Source organism: Salminus brasiliensis, chromosome 2, assembly GCF_030463535.1.
Source record: "Salminus brasiliensis chromosome 2, fSalBra1.hap2, whole genome shotgun sequence".
Taxonomy (NCBI): Eukaryota; Metazoa; Chordata; class Actinopteri; order Characiformes; family Bryconidae; genus Salminus; species Salminus brasiliensis.
The window spans coordinates 46782306-46808404 of record NC_132879.1 but is presented as its reverse complement, the minus strand read 5'-3'; the positions used below and the strand labels follow the sequence as shown (position 1 = coordinate 46808404).

The 26099-nt window shown below is 42.1% G+C and overlaps 1 protein-coding gene across 3 annotated transcripts in view; it reads right to left on the bottom strand.

The window, feature by feature from the left end:
* srgap1b (SLIT-ROBO Rho GTPase activating protein 1b) overlaps positions 1-26099 on the bottom strand; it is a 43435-nt gene that overhangs the window by 4748 nt on the left and 12588 nt on the right. For 2 of the 3 annotated variants that reach the window (XM_072672953.1, XM_072672955.1), the window contains exons 2-20: positions 20374-20569; positions 18516-18678; positions 16015-16077; positions 13826-14002; positions 12280-12408; positions 9773-9994; positions 9544-9645; positions 7960-8157; positions 7570-7654; positions 6180-6207; positions 6044-6074; positions 5881-5941; positions 5699-5776; positions 5072-5206; positions 4502-4607; positions 3363-3587; positions 2986-3083; positions 1968-2145; positions 847-981 (exon numbers count right to left, since the gene is read on the bottom strand). In XM_072672953.1, coding sequence (XP_072529054.1) covers positions 847-981; positions 1968-2145; positions 2986-3083; positions 3363-3587; positions 4502-4607; positions 5072-5206; positions 5699-5776; positions 5881-5941; positions 6044-6074; positions 6180-6207; positions 7570-7654; positions 7960-8157; positions 9544-9645; positions 9773-9994; positions 12280-12408; positions 13826-14002; positions 16015-16077; positions 18516-18678; positions 20374-20569 — 2410 coding nt within the window. The remainder of the gene's footprint in view (positions 1-846; positions 982-1967; positions 2146-2985; positions 3084-3362; positions 3588-4501; positions 4608-5071; positions 5207-5698; positions 5777-5880; positions 5942-6043; positions 6075-6179; positions 6208-7569; positions 7655-7959; positions 8158-9543; positions 9646-9772; positions 9995-12279; positions 12409-13825; positions 14003-16014; positions 16078-18515; positions 18679-20373; positions 20570-26099) is intronic. The other variant, XM_072672954.1, reaches the window with a different exon arrangement.

Genomic DNA, 26099 nt, shown 5'->3' with positions numbered 1-26099 from the left:
TGTCATGGCATGATTGTTGGTGACTGATGGGCTGGTTTAAGTATTTGTAGAACTGCTGATCTCCTGGGATTTTCAGCACAACTGTCTCTAAAGTTTAGTGAGTGGCAGTTTTGCAGACGGAAATGCCTTGTTGGTGAGAGAGGTCATCTGAGAATTACCAGACTGGTTTGAGCTGACAGGGATAAGTAACTCAGATAACCTCAAACCTTGAGGTTGGTGAGCTACAACAGCAAAAGACCATGTCAGGTTCCATTTCTGTCAGCCAAGAAAAAAAGATAGAGAGATAGAGATATGGGTGTGGGAAATGGGCCTGTTAATTCCTTGGGCCTGTTAATTCCAATTAAACAATGGTTGAATGCCACAGCATATTTGAGTATTGTTACTGACCACGTCCATTCTTTTATAATCATAATTTACTTCCAGCATGAAAATGCACCATGTCACAAATCAAACATCACCTCTAAATGGTTTCATAAACATGACAATAAGTTCAGTGTTCTTCAGTGGTCGTCCGAGTCACCAGATCTGAATCCAATAGCACTTTTTTTTGATGTGGTGGAATGGGAGAGTCACAACATAAAAAGTGCTCCAGGATCATAATTTCAAAGGAATGTTTCCAGCATCATGTGTAATCCATTCCATGAATAACAAAGGCTGTTTTTTCTCCTAATGACTTTCTCAAAGTTTTTGACTTTTTTTTAAATAATAAATTTGTCTCATGTTGTGGACATCCTTAACACCCCCTCAACCCCACATATACATGCATGCTCGTGAGTCAATGTTCTATTTTATTCTATTTAAACAACTGAAGAATGTCTCAAAGCATCCACGTGTGGGTGTACTTACCGGCTGATGAAGGTTTCTGGCAGTCTGGGTTCAGTGGGGGAGGTCAGGGACCTCCTGGAGCTTACTTCATCCGAGGGAGTGCTGCTGACCTCACTGTCTGCCTTCTGACTCAGAGTGTCTGACATGGCCTCCTCCCTGAGAGAGACCACAATCACCCCATTAGCTTATCTGTCCATTACACGGTCCCTCCATATGTCCATTCATCCATCATTAACTCATCAGCTAACTAGCCGATGAATCAGTTAGCAGATCAATCCATTCAGTACTTTGATTGCTCCAGTAATTAGAACTCTAACTCAACAGAAATTAACCTACTGTAGAATAATCAATAAAATGAACAACAATATAGCGTCCAAGTGATAACACAGTCTTATTCATGCAGTCTAAGTCATCAGAGCAGCCTGTGCAAATTTGGACACCCTAGAGCCCTTTTCAGACATGCACGGTATCCCAAAAACTTGGAAGGACATAATTTATACAGACATACCGGACATCACAGTACTTTATCCTAATAGCCCCTACTACAAAGTCTGAGTAATGAGTCTAAGTATAAGTGAGCCCATGTGTGAACAGAGCAGGTAATCTTCTGGAGAATTCACAGTGGCCGTGTTGATGATCATTTTCGAGTCAGTAGCCTCACTGTAAACAAAAAACTCTGCTATTTTCGCGATGTACTTTTTGCGTTCCGCTGTGCCTCCTACATGTGCTACACAGGTGCCGGCCCTTGCCTAAACCACATTTAACATGCCTGACACAGGAAATCTCCAGCTGTACAATATGTATGTTTCACATACACTATATGTGAAAAAGTAACTCTAGATAATGTCCGGACCTGATTCTCCATTCTTTTGTGAATACGACATAAGTGTTTCAAAGATGGCTCAGATTTTGTTTTAGACAAGGTTTCAGGCCTTGATTAGTAAATCAGACCTGAGGCATGTCACCAGTTGTAATTAGGAATTCTCTCACTCCTTCAAACCTTGTGCCAACACTACATGAAGAGACACAAACTAAAGCTTTTGGAATGGCCCTCCTCATCCTATGACCGGTGTTTTATATGTTTTTGTTTTTTTAAAAACACCTGATATGTTAACCCTTACTGTGTTGAAACATTCACTCACTCTTGCAGTGTGATGTACTGGTGTGGTATGAGTCCGTCAGTGCCATTGTGTCGTCCCTCCCACCAGTCTTCTGAGGCTCTTTGGAAGAGAAGCAGAGTCGCCCCCTTCTTAAAGGACAGTTCACGGCCTGAGCGCCCCACATAATCAAACTTAGCTATGGCCTCCACTGGCTCCCCTTCTAAAAAAAACAACAACAACAAACAAACAAACAAAAAATGATTTCAAATGACAGTCAATAGATTTTCATTAAGAAGTATTTATTACTGGATTTACTGTGTGAACAGACAATTAAAAGTACATTAAATAGTTTACAAAGAAATTTGTCTGGAAAGATTTTCAATTGGTAGAAAATCTGTATGTGGAGCCAGTTGAAAGGTTCTAGAGATTGATATAGTTATTTCTGTGTGAAGGATTTGTTTCGTCACATGTTTTTGTCACTTCTTAACATTGAGTGAAGACACAAACTTGCTGGCAGAGGAAGTAAATCCAGTCTATTGTAATTATGCAACTGCCTATTTATTCTCTATGTAATTTTGTGCATAATCTCAATGCATAACTGCAGTAAAAATATACAAATAAAGCTGTTGTTTGTCATTTAAACAGAACATGTGACAAAGCCCTTACAGTATGTAGACTACAGTATATACAATATGTGCCATGAGAAAATGTTTCAACCATGTTGATGATATGTGATGTTAGGCACATGAGCGTATATGGAGTTTTTTTTATTTGATTTGATTTTTATTTTTTTTGCTGATAAAATAATCTGATCTGTGACTCTATACCTTGATACGATTGGAACCTAGGCTGTGAAGGACCATGAGGGATTGAATTCAGCAAAGTGTAAAACAATACAGCAATTAAAACAAATAAAACAAGGAGACAAACATGCACAGACATGATCTAGCATTTCAAAGGTTCTAGAGCATCACCGAATCACAAATAAATAACTACACAACTCCCCTATGCAATTACACAGCAAAATTAAGAGTTCCAAAGATTTTTAAAAAAGAAATACTCTTTGAATGTGATTCACCCTCTTCACTGGTCTGTGTCTCGGTGCCACCATCTTGCTCTCCCTCCTCAAATGCTCCTGGCTCACTGTAGGGACTCTCACTGGTGGGTAGAGGGAGAGGTAGAGAGTAGACTATTAACTAATAACTATTGTTACTAATCAAACCATTGTGCCTTTTAATGCTTTTCCTCCCACTTTATACTCGGCCACAATGCCGGCATCATCTCCCGCAGAGCTTCCTGCAGTGTATGATATGAACATTACACAAATATATATATTTTTATGTAAACAAATCAGTTACCATAATTGACATCAATGGATAATCAACAATCGACTAATTGTTGTAGCCCTTGCTCTCCCATACCCACACACACACTTACCAGTACTCTGTGCTGCTCATGCACTTCTCATAGACAGGCCCCTCCAGCTCTTTGGCGTCAGGAAAGATGGTCTCATGGTGGATGATGATGGTCTTGACGACCTCGTTGACATGGGCCTGGCAGGAGACCTGGTCCAGCAGGTCCGGCGTGGGCATCAGGGTCGGCCCAAAACAGATGGCCAGGTTCCCAGGGTCCATCATGTTCTCGTCACTGTACTGAGACAGGCTGGGGATACAGAGATGGAGGTTACTGCACAACTTCAACTACAAAGAAATACTGGAACATGTAGTGCTTGTGACTGGTCGTGCAAATAACCTTAAATCTACACACACTTTATGTCCAAATAATATCCAATGAAATGTTCATAAAGATAGTATTACTGATTTGCACTGGCTTGTTTTTCAGGATGAGCAGACCTGTGCATTTTCCAAAAGAGAAAAGCAGGATGAGGGTGAGATCACAGAGCAGCAAATCGCACCTTCTCTCTTTTCACCTCTACTCATCCTTTCACACACGCCCCCTCTCTCCCTCCCTCCCTCTGTCTTTCACACTGCCTCTATTCTCTCTCTCTCCTTTTCTATGTCTCTCTTGGCACAGAGCAGGCAGTGGATTTAATTTCCGGTGTGAAAGCTGGCACTTAGTTTAGCTGCATGGCTCTGCTCAAGAGACATTTTCTCTACCGATGAGGATGATGATGATGAGGATGGTGATGTGAGGTGTGTACATTATTTAAAACCTTTTATCTCAGTCATAAAAGTGTTTTTGCTTGAATCTAAATGTCCAAATGTTTGTGGACACACCTTCAATTCAATGAATATTTAGCTACTTTAACTGGCACCCGTAGCTGACACAGATGTGCAAATGCACACACATCTTGTCTAGTCCCTGTAGAGATGTACTGCCAACAGAATAGGACTCTCTAGAGCAGATAAACATGAACCCACTGGCACCATGCCTACTGCCAGGCGTGGGCTAGAGGGGTACCAGATTTGTTGAAGTTGCACAGAATTTCACGCTTGCCCATTTGACCTGTTTCCAATACAACACCTTTAGGACATTTATTAATATGTATAACCCACTCATTGATAGATGCTGATGTAACTGTAAATATTATGGCTGTTCTGTATATGTGCACTTACTGGTTGAGGAAAGCAAAAAGGTATCTCATGATCACGAGTGTGGGCCGTGGTGATGACATCAGGATCTTCCGGATAGACAGTGAACGCTCATACAGATTCTCTGTTCCTGGGGAGAGTTTAGAACATACACACATCTGTGAAGCACAGAAATTATCACAGGGGTGACTGACACATGACCATTGCACACAATGGTCTTGAAAATGTGGTTCTTCATAGAACCAAATGTGGATCTTCTATGTGTCCAGGTACTCAGCATGAACTTTTGTGGCTAAATTGCTCTGATATTATAAGAATGCTGCATTAACATAAATGTGTATTCATTTTTTTTTTGGTAAAAAAATAAAAAACCCCACAAAATTAAATAATAAAAACAAAACAAAACATAACATAACATATATGCTAGTTTTACTCACACCCACACCCACCAGCTGTCCTACCTCCCTAGGAATTTAGCACAATCATATCCTGAATGTTTTCCTCTTTCCTTTCTCTCTCTGCCTGTTCCTTTCATACACCTCTCTTTTCCTTCCTCGACACACCACACGCACGCTGCAGAGAGGTCATACTCACGGACGCAGGCGATGAGGTCGTTGAACTTCTCTTTGGGGAAGAGCGAGTTGTCCAGGTTACGGAAGTACATCTTCAACACACCCGCCACAGAGTTGATGTCGTGGTTGTTCTCCTCGTCCGTCAGAGGGTCGTTGCCTTGGAAACAGACAGGACGGCAGCTAGGAACCTCGTAATTGCACAAATCGGCGTTTCTCGCACTGCTGCCAAAAGCAACTGGGCATGTTAAAGAAAATCGGGCGTGCTGCGGTCAGGGTGAATTTGCTTTGAGCGACGCTACACTAGCACAACAGATGCTTTCTGTGTGCGTCTTTATTCTGCCTTCTGTTTCGTGGGCATGGAAGTGCATCCCAACAAAACAGACACTGCATTTGGGATGTGCAAGACTAGCATAGCCAAAATCTACTGACATGGTATGGTCACTGTGATACATTTTGACGCACTGTAATTTATGGTTATCATCACTACTTCAGTAATGCTGAACCACCTACATCATAAACACACAAATGTGGCTCAACGTTTAGTTGGTGCATTTTGTCAGTTAATACTCATTAGATATCACAATGTTATATTTTTTGCCATAGTGCCCATCTTTAGTGCACAAAATGCGGCATCTAAAACTTCACAAACCTCTCTCGAAAGAGTTCTTGATGTCGTTGACCTCCACCTGAGAGCCCGACACCCTGAAAATACCCTGGTGTTGCAAACCTGGGGAAGCAATCACAGTAGCACACTTTAACACACTGTGTTCATTCACTTGCCAAATCTCTGAATCATCAGCTACTCGGCACAAATTCATAACCACAGCTCACCGTAAAGGTTAATGTAGCGGATGCAGCTCTCTACAATCAGTGGAATGGCCTTCGCAGCATCCTGAACACAAATGAGACACTTAGCTTTCAGAACAGGTCAAGGGTAAAGGAAAAGTACTGTGGCAACTAGAAGCTCAGACAGACAGACAGACAGAGATGCTACCTGGTGCCTGCTGTGGGAGTTCCGGCGACGACTACGGAAGAGAGAGACAAAAATCAACACATCGAACAATCTGTTCAGCAAAGGCATCACAACAGCACAAGGTCAATGTTCAGACTAGATATACAGAAAGGCTTACCTTGTGGTCATTATGTCTGCTCTATATCCTGTGGGGGAAAAAAAAAACATCCTTTTAAAAGTCTCAAAGATTATTGTGACAGAAGCTGAGACACAGGGAGATAGATACGAACATAGACAATAAGAGTATGAATTTCTTCATACTCAGTGTCGGTGACACAAAGTCCAGCAGAAAATGACGAAAAAATTCAAACAAAAAGTGGCAAAAATGGTGAATGACACAGTATACATGACATCAATATACAGAGCAAGACTGCGAGTCTCTACTTCCTCCGGAAGCTGAGAAAGGCCCGTCTCCCTCCACCCATCCTCACCCTCTTTTATAGAACGCATTGTGAGGACAGCTGAGAAGATCATCAGTTTCTCTCCCCTCCGTCATAGACATTTACACTGCCTGCTTCATCCGCAAAGCAACCAGCATTGTGGATGACTCCACCAACTCTTCACACAGACTGTTCTCCCTCCTGCCTTCAGGAAGAAGGTACTGCAGCATCCGGTCCAACACGACCAGACTCTGCAATAGCTTCTTCCCCCAAGCCATTAGACTTCTCAACTCAACTCAACCTCTGAACTGATGTCTATTCTGTTACATTCTGTTACATTCTGTTACATTCTCTCTCTCTCTCTCTCTCTCTCTCTCTCTCTCTCTCTCACTCTCTCTCTCACTCTCACTCTCACTCTCACTCTCTCTCTCACTCTCTCTCTCACTCTCTCTCTCACTCTCTCTCTCACTCTCTCTCTCTCTCTCTCTCACCATTTACCCCAGATAAAATGGGAAGCATTTTTGCACAAAGCATTTTGCACTAATAACTTTACTACCTCACTGGACTCAATATTATTACACATTGCATAATTTGCACACTACCCCCAATTATTTATTATTCTCTGTCTGTACTGTGTTTTGTTGTCTGTCTGCACTTGTACTGGGTTGCACTTGTGTTTTGTATGCACTGTGTCTATGTTGCACCATGGTCCTGGAGGAACGTTGTTTTGTTTCACTGGGTCCTCTGTATGTAGTTGAAATGACAATAAAACCCACTTGACTTGACTTGAGTAAATTAAACTATAAAACTTGGACTCCAAACATGTCTTGGCTGATTGACTACTTCACCAAACCATTTTTAAGACAGTGGTTCCCAGCCCTGGTACTGGAGGTTAATTAGCTGAATAGCTAAATCAGGTGTGTTGGGAGCAGGGTAAAACACTACAATGTGCAGGGTAGAGGGTATTTTAGGACCAGGGATGGGAACCACTGCAGGCACAGTAGGCTATAGTTATGACAGTAGCTACAAAAACTGAAATTCATGTACAGATATTAAAGATCAGTTTTATTGAAACAGATTTATAACATTTTAAATTATTTATAACAGCTAGTACACTCGTTATCGCACCTTCGGCTATGCTCCTCTTCAGTAGATCGTGCTTGGCCTGCAGTTTGGAAATGAGGTTACTGCCTTCCAGATACTCGCGCAGTTTCTGTGCAACACACAAAGTCAATTCCAATGTAATCAGACCAATAATTAAATGATCTAATTACTACTGGCTAGCACTCACAGGTCCCTTATTGGGTAAATACTGCTACTGCTTGAAACTATGACCAGCAGAACGCTTGAGCGTTAAGCCTCTGATCTATGCATTTAGTGAGACACTGGAAAGCCTATAGTGCTGATACCACTGCCAGGGTGATACAAATTACACATTAGATTAGACACTTTATTAAGGAGATAAAGTGAATTCAATATATTGTCTTAAGCTGGGTTGTGAGTGGAAGTGATTCTCACAGTAAAGTAAAAGAGCTCTGTTTCCTGCTGGTTGGCCCTCCGCTTGGCCAGGCTGGGTTTACTGAGGTAGGTGTCAGACACGCTCGATTTGACGGACTCTGTAGAGCGGCTGTGCTGGAAGCTCTCGGACACGTCATAGTCCTCCATGTTCAGCATGTCCTGGATGGTGCTCAGAGTGGCCTCCGACGTCTTCTTTACCTAGCGAGGAGGTGAAAGGAGGAAGTTTAAGCCTTGTTCACATGGCATTTTTCTATGTGTAATAAATGCATGAATTGGCACTGATTTCAATATGAACGATGCATTGATGAACAGCAGACACCAGCACACACCAATGCTTCAAAATTACACTTTGCTTGCCGTTAGCAAGATTTAGCAGAGTTGACAATTTGAGAGAGCTTAGTCCAACGTATCCATGTGCCAGGCAACAAGAGACTGTGTGTGGGTGGGGCTTGGAGGAAATACTAATAGCTGCTTCCAGCTCACATCCTGATCCGCACAATCCAGCAATAAAAGACATAGAAAGCAAGCGACCAGTTTGATTAAAACTTGCATATGCCTTTTTGACTGCCTTTGACAGTTTTTGCTAATGATTTTTTATGTTTGAATGAGTTGTATGCTTGCATCGACCTCAACTGCAACAAGCAAGGAAGTAGGTGGTGTGAAGGAACAGCGCATTCCCCAACATTCCCAACTAAGGTGCACCCAGGGTGCTGAGGTGGCTAATTACCACTCCAGTTGTGTGTGCTTACTGCTTAACATAATTTCACCAGTTCAGAACCTTTAACTGCAAAATTTTAAGAAGTGGGTGTCTAACCAGTACCAGGGTTGCTGTAGCCCTATAACACCTTATTATAATGGCATACGCTAAAATCTATTTTATTTAACCAGATTGGCTGAAATTCAAACATGGATCTAAACTGGAAACTTAACACTTATAAAACACATACGCATGCATTTCACACATATGCATTGCATATGGAGCTGAAACTGAATCTGTAATGCTGAGAAATCTACCCAGAGACAAGAGACTGCGAGGGAATGTGTGAGTGAGGCGGAGTGTTGAGAGGGAGGAACTCAAAGCAAGGATAAAACCTTCATCAGCACTTCGGCTCTGCCCTTCACACGGCAAGAGCTATAGGAAACAGCTGGCCTGCCACCAAGCAGCAACAACAAAACTCCTTTCTAGCAGCAAGAGAGAGGAAAGTGTATGTGTGTGTGTGTGTGTGTGTGAGAGAGAGAGAAAAAGAGGCAGAGAGAGCTGTAGGAAACAGTTGGTCTGCCACCAACCAGCAACAACAATCCTCCACTCCAACAGGGTAGAGGAAAGGTATGTGTGTGTACGTGTGAGAGAGGAAGGCAGTGAGAGAGAGAGAAAAGAGGGAGAGAATGACAGATTCTGTATGTATGTATGTATGTATGTGCGTGTACGTGTATCCAGTGGCGGGAGGATTGGAGAAATTAAGAGAGCGCAAGTGTGTGTCATCTCATTCTTTATTCTCAGTGGGGGAACTGCAGCTGCTAAGGTGCCTGTTCGTGAGCATATGTGTGTGTATGAGTGTGTGCGAGTGTATGAATGTGTCTCACCTCCTCGTTCTCTATCTTCAGTGTGGAGAGACGTGACTGGAGCTGCTGGTAGCGGAGCAGAAGCTCAGCCTGCACCTGCGGCACTGCTGTGAGCTGACTCACCTTCCAGCACACACACACACATACATGCAGATTTAGGGAAACAACTTGCATTGGTATCAGTAGTGACCTATGCACCTATACCTTCCTATACAGTTAGATGTCTTTTGGTCACTAGGTGACATCTGACCTGGTCGCCCATATGTGACTGAAAGGTGAAGCGTGCTGGAGGGGTAAAAGCAGTAGGGTGGGTCTCCATGAAACGCTGGCGGTCACTGCGGGGGTCGAGGCTTTCTACTGCCCCCTCCAGGATGTCCAGACCCTCGTGCCGGGACGTCTCCAGACTATATTCCGCTGAAAGGTATGTACGCAGCGCTCGGCTCAGGCTAGCATGGTAGCCCAGGTCACAGCACTGTTGAAAACACACACACACACAAAGTTTGCATGACTATAAAGATAAGTAGTTATTTGAATAAATAGTTTCTAACTATTCTAATAATTTATTCTCCAATTACTTGATAAGTAGTCTCTTTGTCTTAAAGACAGCACTAGTCCTATCAGGTAAGGATTACACCTTAAGACCCACTCCTGGTGGTTCACATTTAAGCGATGTTGATGCGGTCCTTCCGTCCCTCTCACACATGATCTTTTTTAATGTTTTTGAGAGTTGTGCAAAAGGGGTGCTGATGTCTCAGGGAACACTAACTTCTGTGCTCCCGCCTGGCTCTACCTTTTTACCTAAGCTGTTCTAGGTAGGCCTGGCCAGAGTCACTTTACTTCCCATATTGTGTCCATTGACCTCAAAGCCCAATCTTACTGTCAGTGTTTCTCTTTCTGCTGAGCTGAACCAGACTCCACCGCCACAGAGCTGCCTGCATGTGCCATTCACTCTCCAGCCGAGGCAGAAAACCCCACCAACATGCTCTACTCATCCCCCTGATAAGACTGACACCTTTGAATTTGAATTTGACCTGCCTACTCTGAAACCATTAATATTAACATAACTGATCATACAGATTTATTTACATATTCATATTAAACAATGTACATACTCGATGATTGGAAGACTGCTGGTCAGGACTTAATTACTGAATTATCACATTTACAAAGGGAATTCCAAATTTCTTGTGTAGATAAATGGTTTGCTATACGGTACAAGGATGCCATTCAAATGGTTGATTATCAACATAGAGGAACAGCCAAATGCTTAATTTAAAGCTTTTATCTCTACACTGTCCTTCACGAGGCTCTTTAAGGTTAATTCAAAGCTATTCTCATCACGCATTTCCACAAGCGCACTCTCTACCTCTCTATCTCTCGCTCTCTCTCGCGCTCTCTCATAAGCGCACACCCACGCACACACATGCTCACACTGGTCCTCCCGCTGTCTTTATCTCCACTTCGGGAGAGAGCGCGGATGACCTCTGTGAAGGTCAGAAAGACGCTGTGCTCCTCACGGCTGAATTTTGCTGACCACATTCAGCCTGCCGCTGGCTCTAATGAACAGAATACTGCACACAGCAAACCCCTCACACTGGAGACATGGCTCACTGCATGCGTGCATGTGCTTGTTCATGGGTTGCATCTGTGTGTGTATGGGAGTGTCCGTTTTAGTGGGTAAGCTTGTCCTTCCCTTTACTGTACCACATCGTTGCTCAGTTGTTTTTTCTATTTACAAATGTATCATAAAGGAAGTTTTCATTACAAAACTAAGGTAAGGGTGCCAAGTGGCTCAGCAGTCTAATGTGCAGCTACTATGGCCCAGAGGTTGTGAGTTCAAATCCCGAGCCATGTAGCTTTGTCATCAAACGGCCGGTGTCTGATAGGACACAATTAGCTGTACTAGATGGCATTCTCTCCTCATCACTTAAGAGATGTTGGCCAGCACAGGTGTCTTTTAGCTGGTGTGGTGGGGCTGGGGACCTTGCACTTTCCTCCGAGCATGTTGGCTGCGGATTGCTGTGCATGTACCGGAGGAGACATGTGTTAAGACCATACCCTCCTATTGTTGGGAGCATTGCTAGAGCTAAGGGGAGCTACAAACGGGTGGGTTAACTGCCAGTACCATATTGGGAGGAAAAAAGGGGGGGGGTTGCTAAATTATTTAAAAAATAAAAATAAAAATATTGTCACTGTGACACTTAGCTCAATTTTTTATCTTTTGACATAATGGAAATCTGGCAGTTGTTCTTTATATTACAGTTCATGAATGAACCAACAGAAATGTTCTAAAATGACCTGGAGTAAAATATTTCTACATTGACTTTAAGAAGATTTAATTTAATTTAAGAAGATTTCCTTTTCCTGTACTATTTTGTCAGCAACATCTGCAATATGAGGTCTTGCAGATCACTGTAACAACATGCCATGTACAAAATAAGAAATGTTTGTTGTGTTGGAGGCAGTGAGCAAACTGTGTGTTTGCTTTCTCTGCTTCCTCAGCTCTCGCTGTGTTCTCCACCACTTCACAGAGGCTGTGTAAACCACATCAGTGATTGTGTGCCCACGTTTGTGTATGCAATTAAAGTCTTAAGCTCCATCCCTTCCTCTGTGTTATACAGAGTATTTGTCTCTAATTGAGAGCGTTGGAGACTACCCTAATTACTGAACATTAATTAAGACTACAATTCCTCATTGCTTAGTGAGGTGGTGGCAGCTGAGGGAACAATAACGCCACGCTGGTGGTTCGCCACTCACGTCAATCAAATGGGACAGGTCCTGGATGTAGTACTTAAACAGAGCTGCGTTTGCAGCTTCCAGAGTCAACAGATACTCGTTGCGAGCCTTCATAACCTTCAGCTTGTTCTCAGAGTACTTTGCCTGGCGCTGTGGAGGAAAAAAAAGAAAAAGAGGTGAGAGAAACAGAGGGTGGGGAGGAAGGGGGGAGGAAGAGAGAGAGAGAGAGAGAGAGAGAGAGAGAGAAAAGGTAAAGCGAAGGCTTCTACAGCTTTATTACGGAATATGAATTGCTTATATTGATAAACATATCCCTAATGAGAGTATAATCTCAGATGTGTATTCTTAGTGCTGGTATAATAATGGCTGCACAGTATATTAGCCTAAGTCTTAGCCTGGTTCAGCTGAAACGCCCTGCTCAATTTGTAATTGCTGCTTTCATTAAGCCCATTCAGCCAGAGCCATAGTCCACTAATGGAAAAAGAGGAAAAGAAAAAAAGAGGGGGACCCGGCAAAGCTACTCACAAACTGACAAACAAGTCACATACAGAACACGTTATGGATACACACTACATATTGTCACTGTCAAGCAATGCAAAAAATAGCAAAAATGAGCCAATTTTGACTTAGACATCATTTGAATCTAGCAGAATTTTTGTATGAATGGACCAATAGAAATGCTCCAAAATGACTTAAAAATAAAGCATTAAACAATGACTTCCACTACACACACACACACACACACACACACAGACTGTGTAAAAAATCACTAATACAAACAAAGCAGTAACATAAAATAAAAAGCAAATGCTACTGGCTCACAATTGTTTCCCTTATTTTGCAGATTTGAAATTCTGGGAAAAACTGATTTACATTTGTTATATTTTATTGCTGCTACTTTGCACATCCTTAGTTTTATCTTTTATATTAGCAGGAGAGTTCATTAAAATAGGGTTTTTTCACATTTTTGACTTAGCTATTCATCATTGTGTTCATTGTTAGTTAGCATGTGCATAAAACAACCTCAAGCTAAATTTAAAGTTAATAGCTACATAAAAGCTATTTAGTAATTGATTAATCATTTCAATAATCAACAGATTATTCAGCTACAAAATAGTTGTTTGCTGCAGCCCAAATAATCACCTCTATATGTGCTTGTTGAACATCATTCCAAAACCAGGGATCATAAATCTGGAGTTGGTCCTCCTCAATCTCCACTCTTTTGGGACAGCTTTCCACTAGATTCTAAAACATGGCTGCAAGGTAATTAAAAATTTGCTAGTTACAGAAATGTATTTATTTGTATTTCTTTTCCAGGTTTTCAGTTTCTGGTTAGTTTCAGTTAGATGTAAGAGTCACTTGTTCCCTCTGTTGTCACTGACCTCTTCAGTATGACCCATTCTATTGCCAGTAGTTGTCTAGTTGACTGCCTGGCCATATGCCTGATTTAATGCACCTGTTAGAAATAAGTAAACCTACAATTTAAAAGCTGTGTTTCCAAATATCTTTGGTCATGTGACAAGTGCACCCCCCCCCCCATTATAACAAGCATATTACAGTTTTGTACCTTTTCCTTCATTTTCTGGATTTTGCGGGCAGCGTTACGGCGCTGATGGCGCTCCTCATTTCGCAGGCCAAAGACCTCACCTCCACGTCCCTGTCTCTCACCCTGCCGCTCCGCCTCTTTAAGCTTCGTCTCCGCACTCAGGGTCTCAGTGTGGTACATGTGGTAGGTCTTCATTACCTGCAAAGGTACCATGCCATCAAGGCTTGTATAGACATGCAAACTACTGCCTTCCTCTGGGAGATCAGAGATCAGATTCCTCATGCAGAATTCTGTTCCAACTCAGATTTAGCATCTACTTAATAAAGATCTTCTAAAGACACAGATGTGGTCTTGCACAGGAGTTGAAAATTGTAAACAGTAAACACACTAAAAAATTCCAATTATTGTATTATGAAAAGGCCGAACAATTAAAAAAGAAATGTAAAACTTAAGGTAAAAATAGCTTGCATCATTGGGAGGTTGCTGGTTCAATCCCCAATGATGCCCCAGAGTCCCAGAGAGCATAATTAGCCTCAATCTCTCTGGATGAGTAGAATGGCCCTCTCTCACCTACATCACTCAACACAGTGCTAGCCAGTGTAAGCATCTGTTGGCTGACGTATCAGACCTGGCAACTAGTGCTCTCCTCCAAGTGTGATGGCTGTACAATGAAATTGCATTAGCAGCAGTTCAAAAAGAAGTGGTAGTTGGCTACATGTGACTTGCTAGCCTTCACTTTCCCAGCACCAGCACTGGAAATGCCGTACTCGATCGGTACTGGTACTTACTCCCAGCACTGATAACACCATCACTGGTAACACAGTCAGTATGTTAAACAAGAAGGCAGATCTTCAGAAAGATGGTTGCTTTTCAAAATCAGACTATGGGCAATGTGTTAGTGTGGTTTGGACTAATAACACATAGCTCATACCTCCTTATAGTAATTCTGAGCCCTTGGACATATTCAGTGTCAATGAACCCTTCACGGTAATAGCATAGAAGCAAAAGCAATTGTCTGCATTCCTTTAGGTTCTTCTCTCACATCTGTGAATGACTAGAGAAGCCTTATTTAAAAAGGAAGTGAGTCTTCCCACATCCGCAGTGTTTTCATATACCCACACTGAGATAATCACACAGTTAAGACACAAGCCATCATACACAGACCATCTGTGTGTTTAATGGCTGTCATGTGTGCATGTGGGGAATACACACATGCATGTGTGTGCATGTATGTGTAAAAGGAAAAATTATAGTAGTATATGCAAATGACTCCTGCATAGTTTGGCCTTAGGCCACATTGAGATTAGTTGCGATTAATTTCTAACAAGCACACACACACATCCACATACACTCCCCTCAACACCAGCACCCCCCCTGCCACCCCCAACCAACAGATCAAATGCTTTACAAATATGCAGCTTCTCACAGTGCCGAGTGGGTTATTTGTGTTCATGTGCGTTAGCATGTACGCTTGTCTGTCCATCTGCTGACGCAAAGACAGCAATGCACAAAACCATCAGTGGTTCAAAGCAGAGGGACTTTGTTTGGGGCTATGTTCCCAAACCACAGCGTTTTCTTCTTTAAATCTGTTCTGTGTGAAGGATGTACAGCTCTCTTCCTGTTAGCCAGCAGCTTGGCTGCCATAGCTAATGTGTACCGCATGTCTTTGTTTAATAGGGTTTATTTATTTAAGAGCCGCTGGCTTTTAAGGAGTCACATCCAGTCAGATGACTTTAAAATCAGGGCAAATGTTCATGCAACTGGAGGAGGACAACAAAGTTTGGGCAGTGTTTGAGAAACTTTCTGGGAACTGCGGATACATACTGGAGCACTGTTCTATCGAGGATGATATAAGATTCTGAAATATGCCTCTCTAAAGCGTTCACACTTCAGAGTCAAGCTAAACATATGAACGCTACACCCTGAAAATGAAAGCTGGCAAGGATTGGCATGGCGACAGCGTGACAGAAGCATGGGACTGACAAAACGAGTAGATGGAAAAACTGATGAGGCTGATGGAGTTGAGTTATAGAGTGATCGAAGAACCAAGTGGTGATAGAGTGGGTGACTCATGTATTGATGGAATGATAAAACGAGAGAGGTAGACTGAGCGGGTGAAGGAGAACTGGGATGAAATTGTAATTTACAGAAGCGAAGGAGACAATGAAAGAATGATGAGAAGAGCGCGAGCGAGCAAGAGACGTCCTCACCGTGTAGAGTTCATTAAGAATCTTCATCAGGTCCTCCTGCAACTGGAAAGTGATCTCTTTACTCTACACAGAAGAGAGGGGGGAAAAGAAAACACAAGGGTGTATTAGTGAAAAGAATACAAAGGGGCAAGCTTGGGTCAAACTCATATCTAAAGCAATGAAACACTGGCCTTTGTGACACCTGATCTGAACGGAATAGATGGATCAAAAGCCACTTTGAGAGCAGCTCCCCTAAATGCCACTGCTTCCATCTGCCAAATTCATTCAGGCTTGGAGTCAAGACTGCATGGAAGTAGACAAAGCTATTTGTGAGTACCAAGTCATGGACAATAACGCAGGAAAACGTTTTATAACAGAGCAACTTTATTAACTATTCTCAAGGGGATGCATGACTGTTAAGACACACACTGTGATTGATGCAAAGCACGGACAGCTATTGAGTACGGACAGCGCTGCCTTGTGGAGAAGGCATGCTAAACGCTAAACGTGAGTGAGTTACAAGCCATGTCCAGGAGGTGTTTTGCGTCTAATCAATCTACTCATAGGTTGCAACTGTTGCACTATATATGACATACAGTGGCCTCCTTAATGTTCGGGACAAAGACATATTTTTAAATTGTTTGACCTCTGTACTGAATAGTGTTACTTTTTCTTTTAATACCTGAGTGTCAGGTCATTTGTCTCAGAGCTAAAGCTGAAGCGAAGTTGGGTCATGTAACAAGACAATGACCCAAAGCACATAAACAAGTAAGTAAAAAGGAAAGTTTAACTTTTGGAATGTCTAGTTCCAATCTAAACCCCACTGAAACGTTGTAGCAGGACCTGAAAGACGTAGTTCAAGCTTGAAAGCCTACAGATGTCACAGAGCTGTGGCAGTTCTATCAGAAAAATAAAAGTTGGCCAAAAGTCCTCCATGGCACTGAGACACACTAATTAACAGCTACAGAAAGCCGTTGGCTGCAGTTTGGTTGCTAAGGAGTGTGCAACCAGCTACTAATAGGGAGGGGACAAATCCGTTTTTCATACGGGGGAATGGGCGTTGGATTTATTTTCTTAACAAATACAAAAAATTTGTTTGCTGTGTTTCTTGTCCACGCAGGGTGCATTTTATATAAGTTTATGTATTGGTTTAAGATGTTTGAAATGTGCACAATTTCAAGAATTCATTTGGGGAAAAACATTTTTTACAGCACTGTAGTATCTGAATCCACTCAGAGAGCTGATACACTGGGATTACTAGAACTCAACTGGAATGGAAAACGGTTCAAATAAAATGTCTTCAAGAAAACTAATATTGCCATATCAACAGAGGGAGTGCAATATACAGTACTGCTGAGCATCAGTAAGACAGAAAGGTGGAAAGAAAAAAAACAACTATGTCTTTATAAACCTCATCATGGAAACTATTTTCTGAAAACACTTAATCAGACAAAACACAACTCTCTGATTTTCTTTATTCTAACCCATAGCATGTGCTCTGCATCATGAGCTGGTGCAATGCCAGCAACAATGGAGAACTGAGGTGTCAGTGTATGGGAAAGGAACTTCTCTGTCCATGAATAAACCAACAGTGTGCAAAGTTCTGCACAAAGACAGGCAGAACCCATTAATAATAAACTACGAAGCTACAAAAAACTACTGTATGTCTGCTTCATGCGCACACATGCTCAACTGAAGTGGAAGGTTTCATACACATCCTCTTCAGTTCTGTGTGTTTTAATAGAGTTGGTGAGACTGAAGGAGAGCAGCTATAGAAATTTATACTCAGCTAAATCACTTTTCAGAATCCATTACTGTCCGTGAGCATCAGATTGCGTTGGCTGCAGGTATTCATGCCAGGGTAAAGACTAACCATAGCCAACCAGCTACTTATCTCCCCCTGCACCAAGTGCACAACAAGACTATCCAGTAAGACTCAGGAGTAATTACAAAAGCTTTGCTATGACAAGCTCTGCTATGCTACATGGTTTCTGCGTAAGCCCCTGCGGTGCCATGAACCAGCCAATCAGGGCAGAGCTCATCAAATTATAAACAAGCCCACCATTAAAGGAAAACTTCGCCCCAACCAAAAGCACATACCTCACCATTTATACATTAAGGAACAACTTAAAATACTTAGTAAATGCATTCTTTGGCACATTTAAAGTGATACCTTCAGCAGACTATGTTGGACCGTGCTTACAGGAGGGCTATGGATAAATAAACTAGCAATAAAAAAGTGGATTCTGCGTTTGCTCTATGGAAATACAATGATTGATACTGTTCATGTTCAATTGAATGCATGAAAATAATAATAATACCACATTACTGATCACAATGCACAACATGCACAGCTTTTTAAATGGAAATCATTCAAATAATAGGTAGGGTAAGATAATTACAAACTAATCCGATGGTTCGTATTTTAATCATTCGACAGTTCTAATATGTACACTATACAAATATACAGGTCATACTAGCACAGTAATGTGTGTACAAACTCCTAACAAGGGTGCCATTACCTTCTTCAGCAGGCGCGTGTTGTCCTCGCTGACATGCGAGATGCGTGTGATGACGTTATTGAGGTAGAGGTCGCTGAGCGTGGCGTGGTCTTTGCTCTCTCTCCTCACCTGGTTCAGTAGCAAGTACCAGCAGTTCACAGGAGACAGCAGGTTCTGGTCCTTCCTATGGAAAATACCACAAACTACACATGAGCCCTGGAGGAAGCAGGTCTGTACAGAGATTCAAGTTTTTTTTTTTGTTTTTTTTTAAAGAGGCCAAGAACATGACCTCAGACTTAATTACTTAATCATTAAATCTCATTTGAATAAGATTTAATTACATTTCACAAAGGAAAGTATAAATTCCACCCTGTAGTATCCTTCCAAACCAGATTAAGCATTACAGGGACTTGGTTACAGCATTTTCTTCAGCAACCACACCAATAGTGGTCCAAAACTTGCTGGGTGGCCTCAATGTCTGCCATTTTCTGAGGCTGTTTTGTGGGTTTGCCTTGCCAGTCTTGCAAAACCCACTAATGAACCTATTTACTTGCATCTCCTCAGGAAATTTCCAGCCTTTAACAGGCTTTTCTACTGTGACTGATGCTGGTTTAAAAGGAAAAAAAGGCTGTTGCTGGGTAAAAGCAGCTCATACCCATTCCTGAAAACTTCATCAAACCCACAGCTATCACAGGAAGCTGAGGAAATGTATCTCAGCCCAGAGGAACCATATGCACGACCCCACTAGACACATTCACAGACGCACATACAAGCAAAGAATAGTTAGGAAACATTCCTGGTGTGGCCAAATGTGGCAAATAGCATCAGATGAACAGTTCTGAGATTTCTAGATGCAAGCAAACACACACACACACACACACACACACACACACACACACACACACACACACACACACACACACACACAAACACAAACACAAACACAAACACACACAAACACAAACACACACACACACAGTGCAAAAAGCTACCACATCAACAACTGTCCTTCTCTGGTGTGCCTATCCCTGACCCTTTCCCATCTCTTCCCAGCTCTTCGTTAAGACGTGTTAGATAAATTGGCTAATTACGAAATTAAGAGTTTGATTTAATAAACACAAAATTCGAGGTTTGAATACGAGACTATGTAGGATTGACTTTCTCGCGCTCCAGACTGGCCGAGTTTGTCTTTAAGGATATTGATCAAATATGACCACCTGCAGAGTTATATGTCTGGGTGCCATTTTGTTTCAACGACATGAGACTTGCACATTAGGAAGAACTGGCAAAAGGACAAGGAAGCCATTTTGGAGCTGAAATGCTCAGCAGTCATTGACTAATAGCACGGCTCTCAGCAGGCATGCAGTGGGACAGCCCTGTGAGGACCTGCACAACAGCAGCGGCCAACAGCTGTGCGGTACGGAGAGAAAGACCAAGAGGAGAGAGAATGAATAGTCTCTTAGTATCTCCTACTCTTCCTTTTCTCTCTGTTCTTTTTCTTCTTTGCTGGAGAATGCTATCTGCATTAATGAGAATGTGATTGCAAACACACACACACACACACACACACACACACACAGATGATGAGCAGAATACATAAAGAAAGCAGAAGCAGTTATCTCCTAGTGTCTCTCTGCCAATTCTGCTTTTTCAGACATTAAGCGGAGGGAGGGAGGGGCAATATGTGTAAAACACTCTCAGAGTCGCCCTTGCCTTTATAGAGAAGCATGACCAATCGAGGGAGGGAGAGAGAGAGAGAGTAAAGAGATGGATGACTGCTTGCTCTTTCTACAACAATGGATGGTTGGTCAAAAAGAACAGGTTCCCAGATACATAGCAATACTCCAAGCCACTAAGTCTTGCCCCCAGCCGCGCTCACTTGTACTGCTGGTGGTCCTTGGTGCTGCGTGTTTTGGCCATGAAGCGTTCGGCCAGTTTCTCCAGGTTCCGTGAGTACTCGCTCTCGATCTCGGATTTCTTGCGGAAGAAATCCTGCAGGTCCTGCAGCAGCTGCACCCGCATTTCCGTCTGCTGCTCCAGACATTTCTGCTGCTCCACCAGCTGACAGCGTATTTCTGCACAAACACACAGATACATACCAGTGATTAGGAAAACACGGAGTGACCATTAAGAGTGGGTACTATAGATAAAACACCACCAGACTTTAAGACAATTACATGATTTCAATCAATATGGGTCATGGTTAAAGCATGTGTAGTATTTTTATAGTACCAACCAAATTACAGCATTTCAAAGCCAATGAACATAAAAAAATACAATGTGGGGTTGTAATTATAAAGAAGGCATCAAAAAGGTATACATCTGCATCAGGCTTTGTATTTACAAAAATCATGAGACAGGGGTTACGATTCAATACATTGCACTATATTTCTATATTGTAACCAAGGCAATGTATAGCAATATTTTTACATTAAATGACTGAGGTCATCAAAGTACAGCACTGCTGTGTAGTGGTTGGGGCTTAAACACAAAATGAGCATCTGTCTGCCACGGATATGTGCATGTAAACTATTTATTAAAAATCGATACAGTATTGCAAAACATAATATTGCAATACTTTGATATATCAATATTTTATTACACCCCTTCAATCAGCACACGTATCAACATATTTCAAATGATACCCAGATCGAATCAGGCTAATCATGCATTTTTAGAAATTATAGAAAAAGGGCAAGATGCACTTACATCCAACCAGCTATTGGCTACTATGTAGTTCATGTAGTTACACTGGTTGTTGTTTGGAAGCTCTCTATAGAATTGCCCTAAATCTGTCTTAATGTCCAGACACCTCTGTTAATTAGTGAATTCAGCTAAGGCTCCGGTTGTGCACAGCCAGTTTAAAATCTCGGTCAACAAAACAGGTTGCTTTGGAGGAGCCGAACATCATCTTGAGGTGACTCTGCCCATTGCTAAGTGTTAGAGGTTGCCTTTGGGTTTGAATCTAGAACAAATGACCCAACATCAGTACTGGACCACAAGGTCTAAAGCAAGTAGTGTGCAGTCCTGTCTGATTGGATTTAGAAAGTGCATTGTGTAAAACACTGAAAATAAACTATAAACTGTATTTTTTAAAAACATGCCACTACTGGGTTTTTTCTGTGAACCAACTTAACCAGAAAAATGAATGATCATCATATACATTATGTATTGTGGCATGTTATGCTTTTCTGTGCATGTAAATCCTCACAGCAAGTCTGACCTAAAGAGCGGAGGCTGTTGCCGCACAAACTCCCTGTTAATACCCTTGATTAACACCTTATCTCATTTTCTCTTATCTGATTTCATTAGAAAGCTTGGATGAGAATATGTCTACAACTTGACCATAAAGGGTCAGATTTGCAATGTAATTAAGAGGAGAAGCTTATGGTAACACAATTGCTTATTCATTAACAAGGATTACCAACATGGTTTACTGTGTGCATGTGTGCGAGTGTTTCCAGTGCAAATATGCTGGCGCAAATTGGCTGCCACTTTTCATTGGTTTTGTTTGGGGGGTTTTGTAGCGTTTTGTAACTTTTCTAATATGCCTCTGAATTGTAGCATTGCCGCAACGAGACTTCTCGGTTTGGCTTCCTGACTCTACATTGCAGCTAGGATGTTTCCACGGCCGGCTGCTAGAGTGACTCTACACCACGGCTTAGGTGATTCCTTCGGAATTGCCTTGCATCATAGCTGGCGTGTTTCCTGTACTAGCAAGGTCTCTGTGTTGCAGCTTGGGGCCCTTCTATGTCAGCTGTTGTGGCAGTGCTTTGTGGCTCTTATGCCTCTCTGACTGAGCGGGGTTTTTCCAGCTCATAAAGACACAATCAGGGGCAGATTAGTGACTTTAAGTCTATGTGAATTTAGGTGGGAGTTTGCATATGTTGTTAGCAATTCATACCACCACACTGTAATGCAAAAAAAAAAAAAAAACATATATAAAAACTAATGCATATCTGGAAATCTTTTTTTTTGTCTTGAAACTGCTTTTGATGGTTATATGCAACTTTGAAAGTTACTGTAACCTTTGATAGCATTTGATGATGATTTTTTTCTGTTGCTTACTCATTACTGTATTTTATTTCTGCTTTATTTTTTAGCATCTGTGGCTGTGATTCTGAGATCTTTGGTAGAAGTGGACTTCAAAATGATTAGCTCATTAACATGTTGATATTAATTTATATATTTATATATTATGTTAATTGAGGTGATATTATGTACAACTACTGCAGTGCTAAGGCAAGAGTGGGGTGCTGAGAACCAGTACCATTATTTTGTGACCTGGACATGCACATATTACAATTTTTCAGTGTTCTGATAGCACTGGACTCAATACTCACAATACATGTAGTTTGTTGCCACAGCATTTTTCCAGCAGCACCCACTTCTAACAGAACGTGCTACAGTGACACCCACACCGATTGCACCTGATACTTCGGTGACACATTCGACCACACAGTACAGGACAAGCAGTGGTGAAGGGTATGGTCTCGTGCTTGGATCTACAGATCTATGCTAAGCTGCAAAATCTAAGCACAGGGCAGTTTTTCTGCCTCTCCCAACCCTGCCGACATTCATCCTCCACAACACACCGCCATCACAACTCGCTGCCGTTGCCAAGACAACAGGTAGTGGAGTATCCCATGGGGATTAGAGTGTGTGTGTGTCTGTCTGCGTGTGTGTGAGCATGTGTGCATTCCGGATTCTTGCCCTCTCCTCTTTTGCTGCACCCCTTTTTTTCCCATGATCTTGCTTTTCTCTCCTTTTCTCCCCCACCCTGTTTCTCCCTCTCTCCCTTCCTCGCTCGCTCACTCACTTGCTCTCCAACAGACCAACTGCTTAATGTCACACTGTCTCCCCATCTCCCCACCAGTGCTGAATCTCAGATGAGATGGCTGGCAGTCTGCATGCTCTGTGTGTGTGTGTGTGTGTGTGTGTGTGTGTGTGTGTGTGATGGCGGGCAGGAGTGTGAGTATTGAAGAGTGATCATGTTAATCGGTATGTGTGTGTGTGCGCATGCGCGTGTGTGTGCGCACACTCTGCATTGTGATGGTGGTCTGCATTTCTCAGAGGAGAATTGGATTGTGACCAAGGTGACTCTTAGCAATGCAAGGCAGATAAATGAGGAGAATGAGAGAAATGAGAATTAAAAATGAGCAGCGATGTATGAGAGTGGAACTTCATCCTTTTACTGAAAGGGGGAAATGAAATGGAGCAGCATCAGGGTAGAACACACCTGCACTTCAGAACTGAAAGGACTATTATACTGAACTACTGGTTCAGATACTGTATTTAGTGGCTCATTGTCACTATGAGCCTTAAATCGCTGCTGTCCAGTTGAAAAACACATCTTCATTTTTGTCCGTTTTTGATTTTCTCCATCATTTGAACCCTGTAGCTGTTCTGTACACTGTGTAAATAATTCTGGACAAATAGACCGATAGAAATGCTTTAAAACTGCTTTTAGAAACTCGCATTTTACATTGACAGTGATGATATACAGACGGGAAGAAGATAAACTATAGCATGACCGAAGCCATGGAGGAAGAGAGCCTTGTGTTATTGCAAAGCTAGAAGGTTTCACTGCTACTGTTGCATGCACTGCTGCACACCATACTGCTGGAATGTATATTAGTGGAACAAGCATCATCTCTTGGAGGAGGCCACTAGCAAGTAGCAGTAGCAGTATTGATTCTTAGATGCATCTGGATGCAGATGTGGACGATTCTGAATCGATTCACGAGCAGCAAAAACTATTTTCTAAACATTAATGGATAATGTGAATGTTGACGGAAGGGTGGAAGTGTGAAAGCATTTGGACACTCTCGCGTGCACATAACAGAGACACAAGATGGATAAGCGAGGAAACTGACCTCTGCACCCATTGCATTAAAAGCTAACTAAAATATTTTGAAAACATGACCTGGGTAAATTCCTACATGTGATATGCTATGCCCACATGCTGAACCTGGCCTCCCAGCACGTGTTGTCAAGGCGTAATTGTGTTACCATCACTGAATCGAATCGTGAGATGCCTAGTGATTCCCACCCCTACTAAAAGCTAACCCAGGTTTAGCAGCATTCCGGATGAGGCCATTCAGCGGACCACCCCGATAGTAGCACTACTGGGTAGGCTTGTGTTAGCAGGAATAATTCAATAAAATGATATTGCTGATGTTCCTGTTACAAGGATAAAAACAAAGCTGTGATCATGCTACCATTGTGGCTAGACATGTGATTGTGTGAGCTGCCATGGTGTCTCACTGTAAATTGAGGTATTTTACAGTAAGAAATTTACAATGAGTTGTTAATGGGTGTGTAAAGCTGCATCTGGGTGTTTTTTCTCCACATGACTTCTATATCTGCAACAGAGAACAATTTAAACTACTGAGCATATGCATTATGGCACCATTGAGAAGCATGTTAAGTGGTAGAATTTCACTACTATTATGTTTTTCATTACCACTACTACCCATCCTGAACATGCTACTCTCTGGATTACATGTTAAACTGGGTTCTTATAGATCTGGATTTTGGTGTTAATGACCATAAACAATAAATAAATAAATAAATAAAAGCCATAAACAAAAAACCCACAAAACAACAACTATCTGCTTTATCTTGATCATTGTCAGGCATCGCAGTTGGTCTGGAGCTTTCCTAAAAGGACTGCGCACAAGGTAGGAATACACTCTCAACAGGGCGCCAGTCAATCACAGAGTACCACACACACACACACCCCCCCAAATGTCAATTTTGCACAGCCAGGGAGTAGCCAGAGGAAAATCAACATGGACATGGGAGAATACACCAAAACTCTTACAGACAGTGACTGGAGGAGTAAACCCACAACCCCAGGTCCCTCTCCAGGCCCTTGCCAACTCTCCAACCCAGCTTGCAACATATAAAAAAATAAGAAATATAGACATGTGGTTTAGGAAGCACCAAGCATCTTCATGATGGCATTGCTCCAGAGAAAATCTACTGGCATCTGTGTGGAGTCAGAATCACTGTACGCTTCATCCTTTGTGTTCATATTTGGCCATAAAGACTTTCCTTGAAGTATTGCCAATAGAATAGGACTCTCTAAAGCAGATAAACACCTATTGGCACCATTCCTAATGAAAGATATGGGCTAGAGCGGTATAAAGACCCCCAGCATTGAGCTGTGGAGTAGTGGAACTGTGTTCTCTGGAAGGTTGCTTGGTGCTCCAACCAATACTTTAAGGACGAGTTTGGGAGTTCGAAGTGTTCGAAGTGAGGTGGTGATCAACCCACATTCTGACCTCACTAACACTCTTGCACTCCAAAATCTAGCAGAAAGCCTTCCGTGGACAGTTGAGACAGTTACTCCAACAAAAGCAGGATAAACTTAATACCCTTGAATTTGGAAGAAACAATGAATGAGCAGGTGTCCCAATACTTTTGTCTATATAGTGTAGAAGTAATGGAAAGAGAAATGTATAAATATGAGGCAGGTTAGAAAGCAAGCACATTAACACACTCGCTTCTGAAGAGTCTGTGAAACATTTTCACTTCTTGACACAGATCAAACTTGCTCTTTTTTTTTGGAGTCACTGTCAAGTTGCTCATATTTGACCT